The sequence below is a fragment of the Ananas comosus genome, linkage group 5, assembly GCF_001540865.1.
Source record: "Ananas comosus cultivar F153 linkage group 5, ASM154086v1, whole genome shotgun sequence".
In the NCBI taxonomy this organism is placed as follows: domain Eukaryota; kingdom Viridiplantae; phylum Streptophyta; class Magnoliopsida; order Poales; family Bromeliaceae; genus Ananas; species Ananas comosus.
The window spans coordinates 14,988,324-15,006,335 of NC_033625.1; the positions used below are offsets into that span (position 1 = coordinate 14,988,324).

Sequence of the window (18,012 nt, forward strand, 5' to 3'; positions counted from 1 at the left end):
AAGAAGTAAGAGCCACTCGATGTCAATAAACCAAGCAACAAACTATGGATGTCGGTTTCTTGCTCGTATAAATGTGTGCAAGAGTATTTTCGAAATAGTATTAACTTAATTAGAATATAAAAGATGACCCAGATAAAATAATCTTACATACATAATAATCAAACATTATATTACTGCACCGAACTAAACAAAATAATACAATATTAGTTGTAATATGAATATAGATATCAAATTACTACTCATTTTGAGATAACCAGTATCGCTTTATGACGAGAATCAAACGAGCCCTAAAGGTTTGGAACAGCTGACTTTCATGGAAAGCTTAAAATCTTAAACACCATATAATATTTATGTGTATCCCAAAAAATTAGGATACAACTTCAGGGGTTTGTAGATGCATAAGTATTTTGCTGTTAATTGAGCTCATTGCTCGCAAACAACTTGTATTTCTCTGAATTGTGGCTTGGGAAGTTGTTTCAAGGTCAAGTTGGTTTCAAACAAGGACGAGCCTCAGCCCAACTTGCTTGCGTTCGAACCCAAGCTTGAACTTAGCTTGCCGTGCTTGTGTTCAACACCATTTATGTCAGCATGGTTTAGTAGTCAAAAAATACATATATGTGCTTGATAAGTACATATTCAAATAAGAGATATAAAATCTCCTTTTCTTTTTCTTTTTCTTTTTTTGAGAGAGAGAAAAGAACAATAAATTACCCACTTCATTCACTAAGAAAATAAGCTTAGCTATAAGGTGTGAGACAGCTAGACCTCAAGGTGAGAAAAAAGGACAAAAAAAAAGGTTTATAAAGCACGTAAGTAAGAAGTACAGGACCGGCCACGGCAGCCCACCTCTCATTGCCTCACCAAACCCTTAATAGTCCTTGCAGCCTCCGGCAGATCAAAGCTAAGCTTTCTAAAAGTTTGTAACTTCAACCTACTGTTAGAGATTTAACCGCCTTGTTTGTAGCTGGTAAGTAAAGATAAACTAAATCAATGCTAGATCAGACTAATACACCAACAGTAAAACAAACAACTACCACTCTCTGCAATGCATTTGAACATGATTGCACCTCTCAGGTGACCTCACTATTGTTGCCTCATCCAATACATCCTTGCTATCACTAAGAAAAGCTCAAAATTCTTTTACAATTGATTGGTACTCTCTGATCTGACAATGTATTAGCTATCTTGCTCATGTCATCTTCTAACAAAAGGTGATTAATCTGCAAAAGGATAACACCAATTACAACCAAGTAGTCGCATGCCATGCTTTAGTCATGGCATATGCTAAAAGCATCATAGCAATTAAATTCATCGAGAAAATCGAAACCATTTGACAAGAAGGAATTATTTAATAATCATTTGACATATTCCACCATTTTGTAGATTAAGTAGTCAATCAAGAAAAGGCAAACAGAAAATAAGTCCCTGGCTCCTCTCAGTAATAGATGTAGAGGCCGCTTGTTTTTAGTAGCGCACGAGCTACAGAAAGACAGTTAACTAACAATTTTCCTGCTAAGATAGTATGCACCTAAGGCTCCGTTTGGAATTGCTGGCAGAATGCAACACGCGTAGTAAGAAAATTCGGTAGGAAATAATTCATTTCTTCGCACAATTGCTCACTAGTATGTGGTGGCCCCCAATACCAAATGGGCACTATCGAAGTCCAATAGATACTCATGGTCTAGAAATGGTAAAATTGTTTAATGCACTAAATATGTATGTAATCTATTAAGAAAATTGACCAGAAGGGCAACCTTGTCCAAGTATAGTTTTGTGGGCCATGTGGAGATCATTGTGATTTGGGATTTATCACCCTTCATGAGCTTATCGAGCTTTCTTAATAAGAAAGTCCTAAGAGCATCCTGCATAATTGAGACGAACACTTGACGTCATTAGATCAATTTTTAAAATAAAAAAACTAAAATATTCTATAAACAATCTCAAGACACTATCATCGTAAAGCAAAATATAGATCCCAAAAGCATTTGACTACACACTGGCCAACTTACAGCAAGCGTCAGAGAAATTCAAAGGAAGGTATTAACTACTAGGGAAATGAGCATTACTATGGACAATTATCATCATCCAGGGAAATGAGCATTACGATGGACAATTATCATCATCCAAAAGTTCTCCCATCAAGAAAGAGTTGGCTAGAGCACAAATCAATGTTTATAATGCTCCATTTGAAGAAAAAAGGAAAAAGAGCAGCATGGAAATTGAGAACACATTTGCATAAAAATGTAGCATGCACTATAGGAAGATGTATCGGTTTAGAAAGACCTTGGATTTAAGCATTATATTCCTTAACTCATAAAATATCATCAGAGTTGTTTGGCCATAAGGAATTGCTTGGCCCAAGCTAAATGACTAAAAATTTATGCGACTCACAGAACTTAACATTTGAGAGCTGTCATCATGATGATGCCATTGCAAGTCTGCATGGACGAAGTAGGAGTGAAATTAATCCAGATAGAGGTAGACACTAGTGTATAACCAACTTTTATATCTATAAGTTGTGTACACAAAAGATTTGACCGTAAGGTGCGTTTGGTTCACATTATGTAGCTTTACAGGTTATTTTGACATAACTATATATCTGAAATTTCTGAATCAGATTACTACTGACACTGCATTACTGTGTTTAGTTTAATGCAGTAATATAATGCTGGATTACAGTGTATATAGAATTATTATGTTTAGTTCATTTTACAAAATTTTATTTTAAATAATTTTAATTTTAATTTTAAATTTTAAATTTTAAATCTAAACAAAAATATAAAATTTAATATTTTAATTTAAAATATAAATTTTAAATTTTAAAATTTTAATTTTCAAATTTTAATTTTTGAAATTTTAAATATAAATATAAATTTTAATTTTAAAATTTAAAATCTAAATTTAAGATTTAGAATTTAAAATATAAAATTGTGGTTTAAAATTCTAAATCCTAAATTTTAAAATTCAAATGAAGTTTGATTTGAAATTTTACAATTTAAAATTTAAAATTATAAATTTGAAATTTAAAATTTAAATTTGACAATAAAAATTAAAATTTTGAAAATTTGATAATTGAAAATTTTAAATAAAAAATTTTAAAAATGATATATTGAAAGGGTGTGGAGGGGTTGGAAGGGTAAACTTGTAATTTTACATAACATTTAAGATAACCCACCATCAGTAATATAAGATACCCACACTCCAGTCAGCAATATTTTCTAAGTAAATTCTGCACCAATTTGTAATGCTATATTGTCGATCAGATTATAGACTAAATGAATCAAACACAATGATCCTGGCATGATTGCCTATAATCTTGGCAGAATAATCCGAACCACACACGCCCTAAAAGACAATTGACTAGTAATAGGAAACAAAAAATAATAATAAAAAAAATCTAGACAAAGAAGTTAACGCAATAAAAAAGTTCAAACAAGTATACAAGTCTGGTCTCACAACAATGCAGGTACTACTAACCAACCAAAGGCAGGTAATACAATGTGACTGTGAAACATTGAAAAGGGAAAGAGGGTTTATGCGCCCTAGTTATTGCAGGTTCGCATTTGCAATGGGCACAATCAATGACATGACTGCATCACATGAATGACAGAGGAGCAAGCATCGAAGAACAACCAAGATATCAAAGATCAGAATATACAAGTCTAGTACCACAACAACGCAGGTACTACCGACCAATCAACTGCAGGTGCTACATTGTGTCTATGAAATATTGAAAAAGGAAAGAGGGTTAATGTACCCTTTTAATTGCAGGTTCACACTTGTATTGGACAGAGTCAATGACATGACTGCATCACATGAATGACAAGGTACTTTAATCAACATAGTTCCATCATAACATAGGCTTATCTGCCTTGTAAACATTTTTCTTCTGCTTAAATACACGCTAAAATTTCACACAAGCAAACAAAACAGTAAACATTCAAAAGACAAAAGCTGCCTACTACATTAATAAATATCATTTCAAAGCATCTACTTTTAATTTCTAAATCTCATCTAACTAATGGATATTTACAATGATAACCTTGCAACATGAAGTGGAAGTGAACTGCTCACCCAGCAACGAAAAGAAAGAAATAACAGAAAAGCAATGCTCAAGCCTGTTTTTCTTTTCTTTCCTTCCTTTTTTTTTTTTTTTTTTTGCAATTTGAAGTTATTGAAGCTGTTAAGTAGCAGACTTAAAAGTACCAACTTATTTAGTGTGGAGAGAAACTAAAGACAAAAACGGAATAAGAATCCAAACTAAAAAATTTTGTCACATTAAGTAAATGTTGCAACACATGCAACATCCTCTATTGAAGTCTTAAGAGGACAGTAAATTTCTCTAAAATGTAGGATGCTGACAGAAACAAGGACATCAAGCAGTCATACCCAGTTCTGACTGCTAGCTAACCCAATTTAAAAAAAAAAAAAAAGAGCAAAGAAAAGAAAAGAAAAGAAAAAAACTCTCTACATGTGTTATTCTACATGCAACACATTTTTCTAGATCCCCAGCACAGAAAGAAAACTTGGAGACTTTAACTTGGTAAATCACATACACATATGTATGTAACACTATAATACACTTTTTATTCTTTGCCATGAACATAATCATTTATCAACTTTTTGTGATGTTTAACGGAGCTGAGGTGCCACGAATCATTCTGACACAGTACGGAAAAGTACAGTTCCAAGGTAAAGATCAGTTACAGGACTACTGAGTAGTACTTTATTTTAAAGCGAAAAGAAGCACCGTCCGAAAGTGCAATGTCAATGGCTGTTTAAAAAAGGCATCAAATAGAAGAGGCAATATATAATTAGTTAAGGCACACGTTCGCATAGAATGATGTTGCTCCGTAATATTTTATCTTTTGAAGAAAAGGCAACATCAGCCTGCATTGAAAACTGATTTATATACTTTTCCTCAATAGATAAAAGATATAATAAGGGTACTGCATGTTACCTGCACCAAATATACTTAGTCCCTCTTGCGAATGGGATAGAACAGATGCATATTCCTTCGTATCCAGGAACACTTGCCACATGCATCGGCCCTCATCATGGACAGACACCTAATGGATGGATGACCTCAATAAAACGACATCCTTAAGCAGATAAATGAAGAAAGATTAAATTACGAAAAAACAGCATGCAAATGGAAACAAACCTGGAAGATAGAATTTATATACTCTAAAAGCTTAAGTTTATAGAGAACAATGTTTAAATATTTTTATATTTAACACTCTCCCTCACGTTTGGGCTCAAGACTTTTCGTCGACCCGTGACGTGGACTTGAATTAAATAGGAAGAAATTAATAAAGCTAGGAGCCTGACATGGCTAAAACTTAGAACCTCTGCTATGATACCATTTGAAACAACCGTTATACTTTAAAATCTTAAGCTTATAGAGAACGGTATTTAAATATTTTTATATTGAACAATAAGCATAGAAACAATCCAGCAGTGGCATCACTAGACAATTAAATGATTCTTTTGGACGACTCTAATGTATGGTCAAATGTAAGTTCCTTGACGACCTTGGCTGATTCTGTTTGCAACCTGCAATAAAGGGTTAAACAATTTGAAAGCATTTTGCCAGTGGGAACAGACCAATTCATTCCATCAAAATAATGCGATGAATACAGATGAAAGGAGATTGAAAAAAGAAGCAACTATCTGGGTTAAGAGCCATTCATTTAAAGTAGCACCTCTAAACCACTGATAAGCTAGCCTCTCCTAGCTCTTGTACCTCTGAGGATAAGCCCCTTACTTCGATTGTCATAAACCTTACAAGAACAAAAATTCATTACTGGGGAAGATGTAATTGATATGCTATTTTGAAGTGCACTTAGGTATCGCAACTAGAAGTGCAGAGACCATATCAAGTTGGTTGAAATGGCTCCTGTAGCACATCCTCTATAGGTTAAACAGGAATGGATCAAGCCAATTTGCCTTGAAAAAGTAATCCAATCCCCACTTCTTGCTCTCAAACTAAAATTAGCGGTCTACATAATTTCCTTTCCCCAAACCAATAAATTACGAAATGCGAAGGTTAATATGCTCATTTTCCATCAAACAAGATATTTATGGCACATCATAGAGGAATAAGAGCTCTCGGAGAATGAGTATCACACTGAAAACCATAGAAAGATAGATATTATGTGCTTTCATCTATTCATTCAAGACTGATGAAGTTCTCACTTGGAAGTGCCTTATAATTAGTCTACTACTAGAGAGTTGGCACAATGGTTAGTGGTCGGCAAAGCCTTTTTTAAAAAAATTTACTACATAGATCAACTAACCACTTATGTACTCAAGAAGATATGACCATAGTACTCAAACTTTGGCATCAAGTGATGGTTGTTCCCAGCTTTAAATCAAGGCCGCACAAATGCAAAAAGCAATGAACTGTCAAATGACAAAAATGGCAGAGCTTAATTTAAAATACAAATACAACTTCAAGGGAAGTAAACACATACCTTAACCTTGACACCAATTAGCAGGAAATGGTATTCACTTTCAGATACTACAAAGGATCTGGGATTAATAGCTTCATCGAGTTCGCCGAACTTTGAGTAGTATAATAGGCCCTTGTTTTCCACAAAATTTTCATCACTAGTCGCTGAGCCGCTCAAACATATTGAAATATCATAGAGACAAATAAAAACATTGAACATCAAAAAATAACTGACAAAATCAAAGGATTCAAATGAAGACATCATTGCAGAAAAGAAAACGGATAGATCATTCGCAATGCTGACGTACCAAGTGGTAATCAATACACAAGTTATTTTTCCTTCGTATCCATGAGAAACAAAAGATTCTAAAAAGATAATTTACCTATGCTGGGCACCAAAGTTCAAGTCTTCATGGTAAATTCCAGCTCTGGAAAGCCAATCAAAATGTTTCGCTCTTCTTTGTTTAATAAAGAATTTAATTCACTGCATGTCGTGAAAGAGAGACCAATTCAATTCCAAATAATGATTACAATATTCAAATACAACCATTAATGCTGTAAGGATAGAAGAAAATGAAATTAGAAGAGCAATACTTTAATAGCATATAATCAGATAACAAGCCTAAATAATACTTGAAATTGTGAAACAGGAAATCGGATTTCATGATGCTGAACACCTTCATCAGCCCATTTCATCTAATGGACTCTCTTTCTTTACAGGCCGACTGAACCACCAGCACACTGAACTACTGCTTGTCAGCCTACTGAACCACCAGCACACTGAATTGTTGCTTGTTGATTGACAACAAAGCCTACTGGAAACGGACACGAATCTCAAATTCTGATTGTCTACGTTTTATATCAATTGAGTCACACTGGGTCGTTATTTGGGTCAATAAAGTGTTCCATTTAGTTCTTAGGTCTCTAATTTCAAATTAGACCATTAGGGGGACCAGTTGGAGTTCTTTTTGGTTGAGGACTGAAATGATTAAAATTTATAAGTTAATATTGGAGTTTGAGCGATAATTGGATCTCAATTTGGTGTCCTTTGGGTCATTATGACAAAAGTGGATTTATTTATTAAGGATTTATTTGATTCTTTCTGTCTTCCCTGCCGTGAGTATCCCTTTGCCCTCTTTTTCTTCCTCATCACCTCCACTGCTTATTCTGATTCTCCTTCCCTTTCTTCTCCTCTCCTCATTCTCTTCTGCTTCTCCCACCTACCTCATTTTTGCTGTTGAATACTCCTCCCAACCCCACCATAGCCAGCAGCCAACTGCAGCTCAATCGCTGACAACTGTAGCCCGATTGGTACAATGCAGCAATAGTAATGCTATTTTGTCAGCCAAACTATATGTGCATCTAGGGATTGCTTCTGGAATCTAATTTCGATTATTTCCAACCAATACAGTATGGTTGACTCATAAGTTACCCAGGCAAGACTACATCATCTAGAACCATAAAAATATCACGCAAAAATAGAAGTAAAATAAGTAATGTCGAGTTACACAAGAGAAAGAAAAAAGAAAAGAAGAAATGCCATCTACCCAAGTACTTTATCACCTCAATAGAGGCAATTTAACTTGTAGAAACTTTCTGATGCTATTCAACCTATACTATTATCACATCATGGAAATATGTTTAGCTCAAATCTGAATTCCACGTGTTCTGTAAACCAGAGGACTTAAAAACCAATACTTTTCAAGCATATGAATCACGTGAATATTGTAAACACTTTATCAGTCTCCAGCTACAATTTAACCCCACTTTTCCAGCCAAAGGCTATTGTGGCCCACCCAACAAGCCTATAACCACCCAAGTTATGTCAAACAGAGAGTGGAGGAGTCTATAAAGTAACCTGATGATAGTAATGTTAATTGCAAAAGAGAAGGAGATAATTGATGGCTTCTTTAACAATTTGCATTTAACAAAAAAGAAAAAAAAGCATAAATCAAAATACCACCTGTTTGGTATTTCTCCAGGAAGTTCCATAAAATGTATCGCACGGTCAGAATAACTTGAAAAGACCATCTGCAAAGCCATTTTCATAACGACCATCACAAATCCAAGTACAATTACAAATCCTGCACTGATACTTATATTTTGAAACTCAAAATAACGGCTAGTCTAAACCCTAAGAAAACTCGCTTCCTGCTTAGATCAACACAGACGAGCAAACTCTGGAGGAAAGATTCTTACCACATCTTCCTTGATATGAAGGAAATGAAGAAAGGAAATACTACCAGGATTACAAAAGAAGAGAAGAAAAAGATAAATCAGAATAAAAGGAGAAATGCCAAGTCTATAACCAAAAAGGGTTGTATTCTTAAAATTCATCCAAGGGCGCCTCGGGTTTACTAACCCCTTAAAAAAAAAGGAGTGATAAGACTAGCAGAGAGAACTCTCTTTGGTTGTAGACTTAGCATATCTCGAACAAAAAATGTGTAGTACTAATAAATATTATTGAACATACCAAATGATTCAATGAGAGACCTCTTTATTCCCTGTTGGAAATGGCAACCAGTAACCAGCAATAGGCAATAGGCCCCATCATGTTTCCACATTCCTTTTGTGTACATCAAAGCCTGATATCTCGTCTCAAAAACAATTTTAATGACTTCTGCTATCAACATCCTCTGGATTTCTTTGCTACCAGATCTGATTCATCAACGTCGTATCGGACACATAACCATACTGCCACATAGACAGAGATAAAAGTTTGTTAGACTATACAGGCTTAAAATTGCATAGTATTATTGCAGAGATTGATTAGGAAACCTACTTAGGTTAGGTGCCACACAGACCAAGACAACTAAGATTTACAAAGTATGCTCAGAATCTCGAACCTATATGAGGCAGAGAAGCAGTTATTCGCTGCAGCTTCAAAATTAACTACTCACAAAGAGCAGTCCAACTATCTGCATTGTGATATGTTGTTTAGCCTTGAACTCTTTCAAACAGTTGAGAATACGCTCCTGGAGATATTTCCGCAGCTTTTTTAGAATCATTCTCTAAATTAGGAACTCTATCATGTTTGCCAAGAATGACGAGACGGAAGGATCATGAGGTCACAAAGCAACCGTAGCAAACTTCTCATTATGCTCCTCTTCTCAGGAAAAGGGATCTAAAAGGTCAGCTTCTTGAAAAGACCCAACTTTTGCTTGCCAAATACCTAGCTCCTGCTTCTCCATTAGAAGCTTTTCAAAAAGCAAGATCAAAAAAGGAATAGGATCAAGGAATACAAAGTTTATAAAATCTTCGAAAACTACTTGTGCTTCATTTCTAAGAAGGCTCTCTTATCCAAACTAGTTAAGCAGTTTACAAGTTACAAAGACGAAGCTCATGTTCAGCAAAACCATCACAAGGCTTCCACACAAGCCAACATTGATTCCAGCTCCATTCCAAGGCCAAGCCTGTTGCTCTATGCCACTTGTTCTATACTGAAAACGTGATCAGGCAATTGTCAAGAGGAGATTACGCCAAGTCTATGTTCTGATAATAATTAAATCTGCTATATCGCTTTCCACAGGACCACATAAGGCCAATACCTTTTCAAAAGCTTCAAGTCCTGTGACTAATCAAAAGAGTAAGGGACTAAGGGGCATACATTTTAGATCCACAAATTTAAACCATTTTGCAGACATCCATAATCAAAGCCTTTTAACAGAAAAAGACACCCCAGCATTAAGGGGAAGCAAGCTCCAGTGCGAGCCATTTGTGTCAATACAACAGCTATGCCAGTTGATCTGATATGAACCTTCAGGAAACGCAGAAACATTCAGCAAGTAAATTGAGAATCCCGGCCCTCTCTCATTTGGTTCAAAACACACACAAGCTGTCACCAAATCCTCATCTCCATTCACAATGTTTATCTCATTGGCTTTTCCAGCATCTTCTTTAAGGTACTGCAACAGTATGGCATTTAATTGTACCATTTCGTTAATCTTGCGAGGACGAAACTCCCACGTATTTTCAGCTTCCCCTTTTCCTAAGGGTAAGCGAGAAGATACCCTTGCAGCAAGAATGCAGTACAGCTTAGCGAGCTGAGCTGAAGTTCTTGCTAACATGTTCTTTAACTGAATGCAGAGATTTAGCGATAACTGGAAACCAGGTGGTGTTATTATTTTGTCTTTGTTTCCAGAATCTGCACCGAATATGAATAGCTCGGCACCAATGCAATGCCTGCAACAGCATTCGAGTGTGAACCAATTAATATACAGAATCTAGGCTGCATTTTGATAATTGTCAAAAAAGGACAAACAAAGAGACAAACATATATTATTTTTTGCACAGCCAAGTAAGAATTATGGAGAGATAGATAATTTTAATTACTCTGAAGAACCTCGGAGTTCCACATATTTGTGAATGGCCAAATGAACCTTTAAAACTCCCAAAGTTATCAAGATTTTTGTAAGCTGTGGTATCAATAACCCAAGTCACTAAAATCAAATGGAAACTGTTAATGCAGTAAATGTGAACGATAAAGAGAAGCAGCATTTGGCTCTGAATCTATCAATATGAAATAAATAATGCTAAGCAACAAGGATTTAAGTGCCCTGGCATGGGGTCGTGCTGGAAACTTGTTGGCACGGTGCGTGCCGGACCGTGCCGATGCATGCCGATCAAAACAAATACAAGTGTGCCGACACATAATGGCATGAACTATTTATTTTCTTTAGCAACAAAATACTCCAACTGTTTATTATGTATTTTTTTCAAATATTTTGAATTGTATTGAAAAAATTACTTACTAATTTAAAGAATAGAGGGTTTTGAGCTGTGCCATCGGCACGAGGACTGTATTGTGCCGATATCTTGCTGGCACAATACGACACGGTGGATACAACCTGTGCCGATGGACATTTAAATCCTTGCTTAGCAACCAACAAGATCTTCAAAACTATTGGATTTATGAAGCTACCTATAATGCAATTTAGAACTTTGGAGTAAGAGATTTTAAAAATAATACCTTGTCCTAAAGTAGTATCTAGGAAGCTGGAAAGGTAGTTCCATCAACTTCTGCAGAATGTCATACATAAGTTGCAGCCCTCTATTAACAAGAGACTGCAGTTCCCCTTTGTCTATTACACCTTTTGCATCTCTTCTAATACAAAGCAATCCTTGTAGAGCAAACTGAAAAATCAATAAATAATCCCTATCCAAGTAATTGGCACAATTGAGTTGTGTTCTGGACCGGAAGAGATCAATCTTATCTGTAAGGAAAGACATAAACTGCTCAAATTGAGCGGTAATCTTGCTGCCTGCGCCCCCCAGTCTCATAAACAAATCTTGAACAACAGGAGTATAAGAAACCTGATCTCTAAAGCTGCAGGGCATGATATTTTTGTCAGCATGTGAAATTGAAAAATCCATGGCAAAAGCAGTGCAAAATGCCAGCATCGAGCAATTGAAAGCTAGCCTACAGATGCTTCTAAAACTTTGGTGGTCAATATCCAGAAACGATGTAGCAAGAAGATCATAGTTCTTCGCTAACTGATTTAGTCTTAAGGACTTGTTAGTCAAACCAAGTAGCAGAGTCTTCATATTCTCCGTTGTTGCTGCAAAATGAATATTTTCATTTCCAACCTCCTTATTGAGGACTTCCATGGCAAAAGAGTGTGAACTCAAGAATCCAAATATTCCCACCACGATCTCAAGAAACTCAGCTCTAAGACAAATGAACCATCTTTGGAAATAAAAAAGACCATCTGAAGGTCCAGTTAAAGCCAAAGTTTCCTCTGATGACCATATTCTATTGCATATCTTACCAAGCTTTCCTTCACAATAACAGATATCAACTCTCGTGCCACTAAGATACTCCATATCTATTTCAGTAACATTAATCTCTTTTTCACATATTCCCTCCGCCTGCAACTCACTAATCAGCTCTATGCCTATTTTGGGAAATAGAAGTAATTTGATTTCACTTTCACCACCAGCCAGAAGCATCAAAGATGTCAACCAGCAGCTGAAGGAGCTTGACTTTACAGCATGTATCAATTTCCTGAAGACAAAAGTTGCTGCAAACCACAGACCTTTAGAAAAAGAATACTTTCCAACCCGATAAGCTGTCCAGTAATTCCTTTCTCTTATCATCTTTTTAGCAAAACCGAGAGCCCTTCGCTCTTGGACAGCCCAAGCAGAAGGAATGAAGTATCTTGGTTTCGTAACTCCCTCATGTGCCTCAAGGTTGCAGGGAGCAAGTCTTAGATCCTTTTCCTTCTCACTAATAACTTTGCATCTGTTAGACGCAAGATGAGAATACATGCACAAGCAAAAGATTTCATATGTATCATAATAACGAGGTGCACTCTCTTTTATGCACTCAACTAAATGCTTCACGACAAGATAAATATAGCAATAATGTTGTCCAAAATCATTAAGTTTATTGAGACTAGCATTTGAAAATTTGCATAAAGTTAACATTAGCTCTGAAACAACAAGAATTCGTGACTCACCATGATATTCTCCAGCGGCAAATACAAGATTCGGTTTCTTAGCATCCAGTTCCTTACAGAGAGAATCACATGGAAAGTTTGAATTATCAGGATTTGGTTTCTTGACAACTGAATCTTTCTTAGATATGCTACTATAGGTACCAATACACTCGGTGTTGACATTGTCATCCACATTACCCAGAGTTTGAATGATGCATCTTATTTTATCCAGAGCTACAAGTAAAGAAGAGGGATAATCTTCAGCAAGGCGCAAAATAAGACTGAGTGAGGTATTATATTCTTGCTTCAGATCACCATCGAATACTGTAAACAGCATGTTCTGATTGGTTTTACTCATAACTTGCTTGGCTAGGGATATGAGGTAATCCATAATTAGGGTAGTAGCTCTATTGGCAGAAGGTGGTAGCTCATTTTCGCCATAAGTCAATAATATAGCTTCTGGATCATCTTGGAACTGAGAGCAAACCGAAGGCAACTTTTCTTCAGGAGAGGCATGGGAATGCTCTTCCATTGCCCTCCTCAGGCAGCACAAGATATCAACAAGAAGGTGAAAAGCAAGACTTCTCTTTACACCAGAAGCAGAAAGTGCTGCACCCTCCACGTTCAGAACAAGCTTCGATAAATCAGGCACACTTATAGAAGACAGACTTGATGGTATGACACCAAATATCTGAAAGAAAACAATTCATTTAGTGCTCAAAAAATATTCATGAAACATGGGATCGTAGGAGAGATAACAATAAATTACACAGAAGCATCAGAAACGATATGCAGACAACATAAAGCTCATTACCTGCCGCAAAATCCGTAAAGCCTCACACTGGAAGTTCAGCGTAAGATCACTATCCTCTATTACATTGTGTAATATGCCTAATACATCTGTGTTGATTGGAAAATGACATGCATATCTGCTAAATAGAATGCCTAAACATTTTAAGGCTCTAGCCTTCAGAAGAGCTGTAGATTCATGCTTTAGAAATGATAAGAGTAAGTCGACCTACAAGAAAAAAGATTAGCCAAATAAAATATGAAAATCAAAAGAACCTGAATGTGCTTCACTTTTTTATTACAAAAAGACATACTATAGCGGATAACGTAAAAGAAACCTGTTCAGCAATTAATATGGTTGACTTGGAAGCCAATTTTGATAGTGTCAATAGCATTTCGGCTTTAAAGTCATCTTCCATTGAACTGAGAACGAGTCTTTTTCCAGCCTGCAACACAAACAATGGCGCAATTAGCAAACTCAACAAATGAGTATCCAAATTACAACAGAATAACTATACAAAAGATGAGTTATTAAGAAACATTAACATTAATTTTGCAAAGCGATTGATCTGTATAGAGAATGAGAGAAACTTACGAATGTATATCAGCAATAAAATAGGTATAATTTAGTCCAGAAAGTTGAAACAGAGGTGAGAAAAAGGAAGCAAAAATGAACCCACTTGAAGCCTGAACTTGAAAACCAATGTATGCAAATCATTTAATACAGTGTATAATTTTCTTCCGATAGACCATAACTGATTGCTTCTAATAAACCCAACATGTAACATAACTAGGAGAAAAATAAAAGGGAAAATGCATATTTTAGGAGTATGGATGCCATAAGAGAAAAGGATGTGTTTTCCTCTTTTCATTCAGGCAGATTTAAAACCCAGTACTCGAGAAATTTAATTCAGAATTTCTACATCTACGGCGCCCATACATTTTGGAGCATTCAAGCATCAAAAAAGTATACAGTCAATATTCCCAAACCGATATACCAATTATATGATGTATGAAAATGCAGCCATAACAAAACTAGCTACCAGTACTAACACATCACCATTCGGAAGTACAAGCAATCAAGTTTCAAGTTAAAGTACAGAGTAGAGACAAGCACCTTGTAAGTGCTAGAAATAATAGATAGCGTGCATTGCATCATAGATAAACTACGGATAGCTGCCCGCTTCACAATAGCCGATATGCCCGACGAGCAAATAAGATTTATCGAAACTTCCAGGATGATGCATGAGAAATCCTCCGCCAATAAACAAAAGCAACCAGCAGCAAATAAAGCGGCCATAACCTGCAAACCAGAAAAGGAATGATAAAAAGCAATACTACCATCAGTTTATCAATCAACCCTAGAATCAAAAAAACAAAAACCCAGTATTTTAGCATGTCAAATCAATCTATTGAAAGATAGTTTAAAGGGAATACTGTATAACCAGAAAGCGGCAACACAAAAATGAGGAAAATAGATATAACCTCCGATACATGGGACGACTGCAAGCTCAACAATATCACATAGCGAATTTGCGCGCTGTCTTTAGCTAGATCCGCCCAGCAACCAAACAAGCGCAAAGCCAATGATTTAGCTTGCTGATCACCTGTGTCAAAAACCACTTTTACTCTCCTAAGCAGTTCTACGTAATTAGGCACTCTGTGCTTTGCCAGAATACCATTATACATTTTGCCCTTCTTGCTCAGGTGCCTCAACTCCCCCAGGAAAACCTTCAGGATACATCTTCTCATGTGATTGTCCCCGCGCCTAAATGCGTCTGCAAGTCTGAGAAGGATCGTGTTGGAGAACAATCTGTCCTCCCCTGGTACCAAACCGTACATATCTGACACTGCTTTTGTGATGTTCGATTCTATGCTCAGCTCTCGAATTCTATGGCTGATCTGTTCTATAGCTGCAATGCGTTGGCCTGTAATTATACGAGCATGTAAACATGCAAGAGTTAACAATACAGAAAAATTATACTGAACAGCATAGGTGCACAGGAACAACAAACATAGTTAACAAACATGAGCCTTTAACAGAGGCAGCCCGCATAATACTGAATATGAAATAAACAAAGCACTGTTTAACCCAAAATTACGCAAGCACTTAAAACATTCTGAGCTCAAGTGATGGAAGAAATCAGCCAAATTTTCAAGGCCAGACATGCTGACAGCAATGGTGTTCCGAGCCATAATAAGTGCCGAAATTCCAATCTGAGGTAAACAGGAATAATGCTTTACACATAAAAGCAAAGAATCGAACCCTTTAATTAAGTAAAGTTGTTCGGGGGTAAATCAAACAAAAGTAGTGGTACAGTAATGTTGAGAAATGAGAGATGAGAGGACGAGTGCGTGACCAGGCTTGTTGGAGCGGAGGCCCTTCTCGAGGTCGATGCTCCACTCCATGGCGCACGCCGCTGTTATCTTATCCATCAGCTCGAGGAAGAAGCGAGTGAGGCTTCTATATGTAACGACCTGGAGTAGAGTAGAAGTAGTAGATAACAGAGGAGGTAAGTAAAAGTGTTAACTTTGCATAGTAAACTGAAATAAGGGCCGCAGCAGGTTGAGGAAGGTGCGAGCTTGGGGGAACGCCGGCGGCGTGAGAGCGCTCGGCTGGAACTCCGGCGGAGCGGCGGAGCTAGGGCATCCTGGGTGCTCGGAAGGAGAAGAGGGAGGATCGAGGTAGATGGGCGCAGGACTATGCAGAATCTGGAGAGCGGAGGAATAGAGCGGAGGAAGAGGGAATTCGATAGCGGGTAGCGGGCGGTCGGATTACCGGATCGGGCGTAAAACGCGGACCCAAGCCCCGCCGGGTTGCGGATAGTGCGGAGAAGGGAGGAACCGACTCCCGCTTGCCTGATAACCAGTGTTTTGGACCGGGAAGGCCCAGCGAGAGGCCTAACTACTGCCGGATACTAGCCCGCCAGGCCCACTCTTTAAATACTATTTTGCAGTGAACCCCTCATAGGATAGTTTATTTTTCTTTCTGTACAATTACCAAGTAGTATAAAATTATAAATACCAATATAATGTAAACAGGGAAATCAACGAAATGAATTCCTTCTCCCCAATTATTCTTCTTCTTCTCTAACCCTTCTCCCAATTCTCTTCTCTAATCTACTTCTAATCCGCATCCCTCATCTCTCTCCCTCATCTCTGTGTATCTCTCTCTCTATCTCTACTTCTCCATCCTTCTCTACCCCTATTTCTCTCTACTTTCTCTTCTTTTCTCTTCTTTTTCTTACCGCCATCCGACCTCAGAGCAATTTCATCGTCGGTGGTTGCGGATCGTCACGGAAGCACCCATCATCGTCACCGCCATCCGACCTCAGAGCAATTTTATCATCGGTGGTTGCGGATCGTCCGGCGCATTACACTATACTATCTATTTCTAGTGGGGGAGGGCGTGCGAGAGAGAGAGAGAGAGAGAGAGAGAGAGAGGGGGACGAAGGCGGTGGTGCTACGGGAGAAGGGCACCGGCGCCTTTTGGGCGGCGTCCGGGTTGCTTTGCGTCGGGTTGGACTTGGGCTGTTTGAGTGCATTGTGCTTAGGATATATTCACTTCGTGGGCTACATATGGGGTGTATTAGACCTGCCTGGGTCACTTTTGTGGTTCATTTGAGGCCCGGCCCGGAATAATGACTGGGCACGTGGAGGAGCACCTCAAAATTGGAGGCCTAAAAAAATCTGGCTTCATGCCAAGGTTTTTTAATTCTTTAGTTGGACTATACTGGCCCAATCAATTCCAAAAGCATGCGCTATTGGATAGCTTTCCATATCCTCAAACCTTTGTGTGATAGTACAAACTTTTAATTGAGATGATAAATAAATAATTTTTTGCACACTAATAAGCTATTCGGCTCAAAAAGTGAGTCTTAGAAAGTTGTATCCAAATTTAAACTATTTATTAATAATGAGGAAGAGCAAAATCAAATTCAGATGACTAGGATGGCTTTTTGGGGCTTAGAGATGACTAAGGGGTCCGATGCATCATTTTTTTGAAGGATTGTTTAAATTCAAGCGGAAATTTTCATTTTGATGCTGAACCCAAGAGTTTCTATTTTGTGACTAATTTTGAAAAATGAAAGCCCCGTTATTTTAGTGGAGATATATATAGTGTTCAGGTAAATTGATCTTGGACCTGGTCGGGCCTTTTAAGAGACATGGGCCCGCAAAGCCCATTTTCCTCTTTTGACCCCGTGCGGTATATAAGCAGCGTTTGGTTAGGGAATAAGGATAGAAATAGGTCCTTATCCCCTCCTTTATACCCAAACGCTAATTTTTTATCCGAGAATAGTGATTCTCGGTTATCCCCACCAATACATTCAT

General features: G+C 37.3%; 1 protein-coding gene across 15 annotated transcripts; it reads right to left on the reverse strand.

Annotated features, from left to right (window-relative positions):
• LOC109710517 lies at positions 699 to 16,647 on the reverse strand. Of its 15 annotated transcripts, none has more exons than XM_020233162.1 (17): positions 16,041 to 16,647; positions 15,783 to 15,897; positions 15,166 to 15,608; positions 14,798 to 14,983; positions 14,019 to 14,126; positions 13,706 to 13,909; positions 11,424 to 13,582; positions 9,237 to 10,636; positions 8,928 to 9,148; positions 8,418 to 8,485; positions 6,838 to 6,938; positions 6,477 to 6,587; positions 6,300 to 6,367; positions 5,706 to 5,783; positions 4,961 to 5,556; positions 1,755 to 1,862; positions 699 to 1,220 (listed from the first exon to the last, which is right to left on the reverse strand). In XM_020233162.1, the coding sequence occupies exons 2-8, from the start codon at positions 15,874 to 15,876 to the stop codon at positions 10,105 to 10,107; spliced, it is 3,726 nt and encodes a 1,241-aa protein (XP_020088751.1). In that variant the 5' UTR covers positions 15,877 to 15,897; positions 16,041 to 16,647; the 3' UTR covers positions 699 to 1,220; positions 1,755 to 1,862; positions 4,961 to 5,556; positions 5,706 to 5,783; positions 6,300 to 6,367; positions 6,477 to 6,587; positions 6,838 to 6,938; positions 8,418 to 8,485; positions 8,928 to 9,148; positions 9,237 to 10,104. The 15 variants fall into 15 exon arrangements, with proteins under 15 accessions (XP_020088751.1, XP_020088745.1, XP_020088756.1 ...); XM_020233156.1 differs by having other exon boundaries at positions 4,961 to 5,069; positions 6,477 to 6,619; XM_020233167.1 differs by lacking the exons at positions 5,706 to 5,783; positions 6,300 to 6,367 and having other exon boundaries at positions 4,961 to 5,069; positions 6,477 to 6,619; positions 15,166 to 15,287; positions 15,360 to 15,608.

Bases quoted from the DNA above. Each gene is read 5' to 3' on its own strand.
- LOC109710517 (XM_020233160.1), bottom strand. From the start codon at position 15,876: ATGGCTCGGAACACCATTGCTGTCAGCATGTCTGGCCTTGAAAATTTG. The intron at 14,127-14,797 runs GTGCTTGTCTCT...TTTGTGTTGCAG, and splicing joins TTATTTCTAGCACTTACAAG to GCTGGAAAAAGACTCGTTCT. The intron at 13,910-14,018 runs GTTTCTTTTACG...TTTTTCTTGTAG, and splicing joins CCATATTAATTGCTGAACAG to GTCGACTTACTCTTATCATT.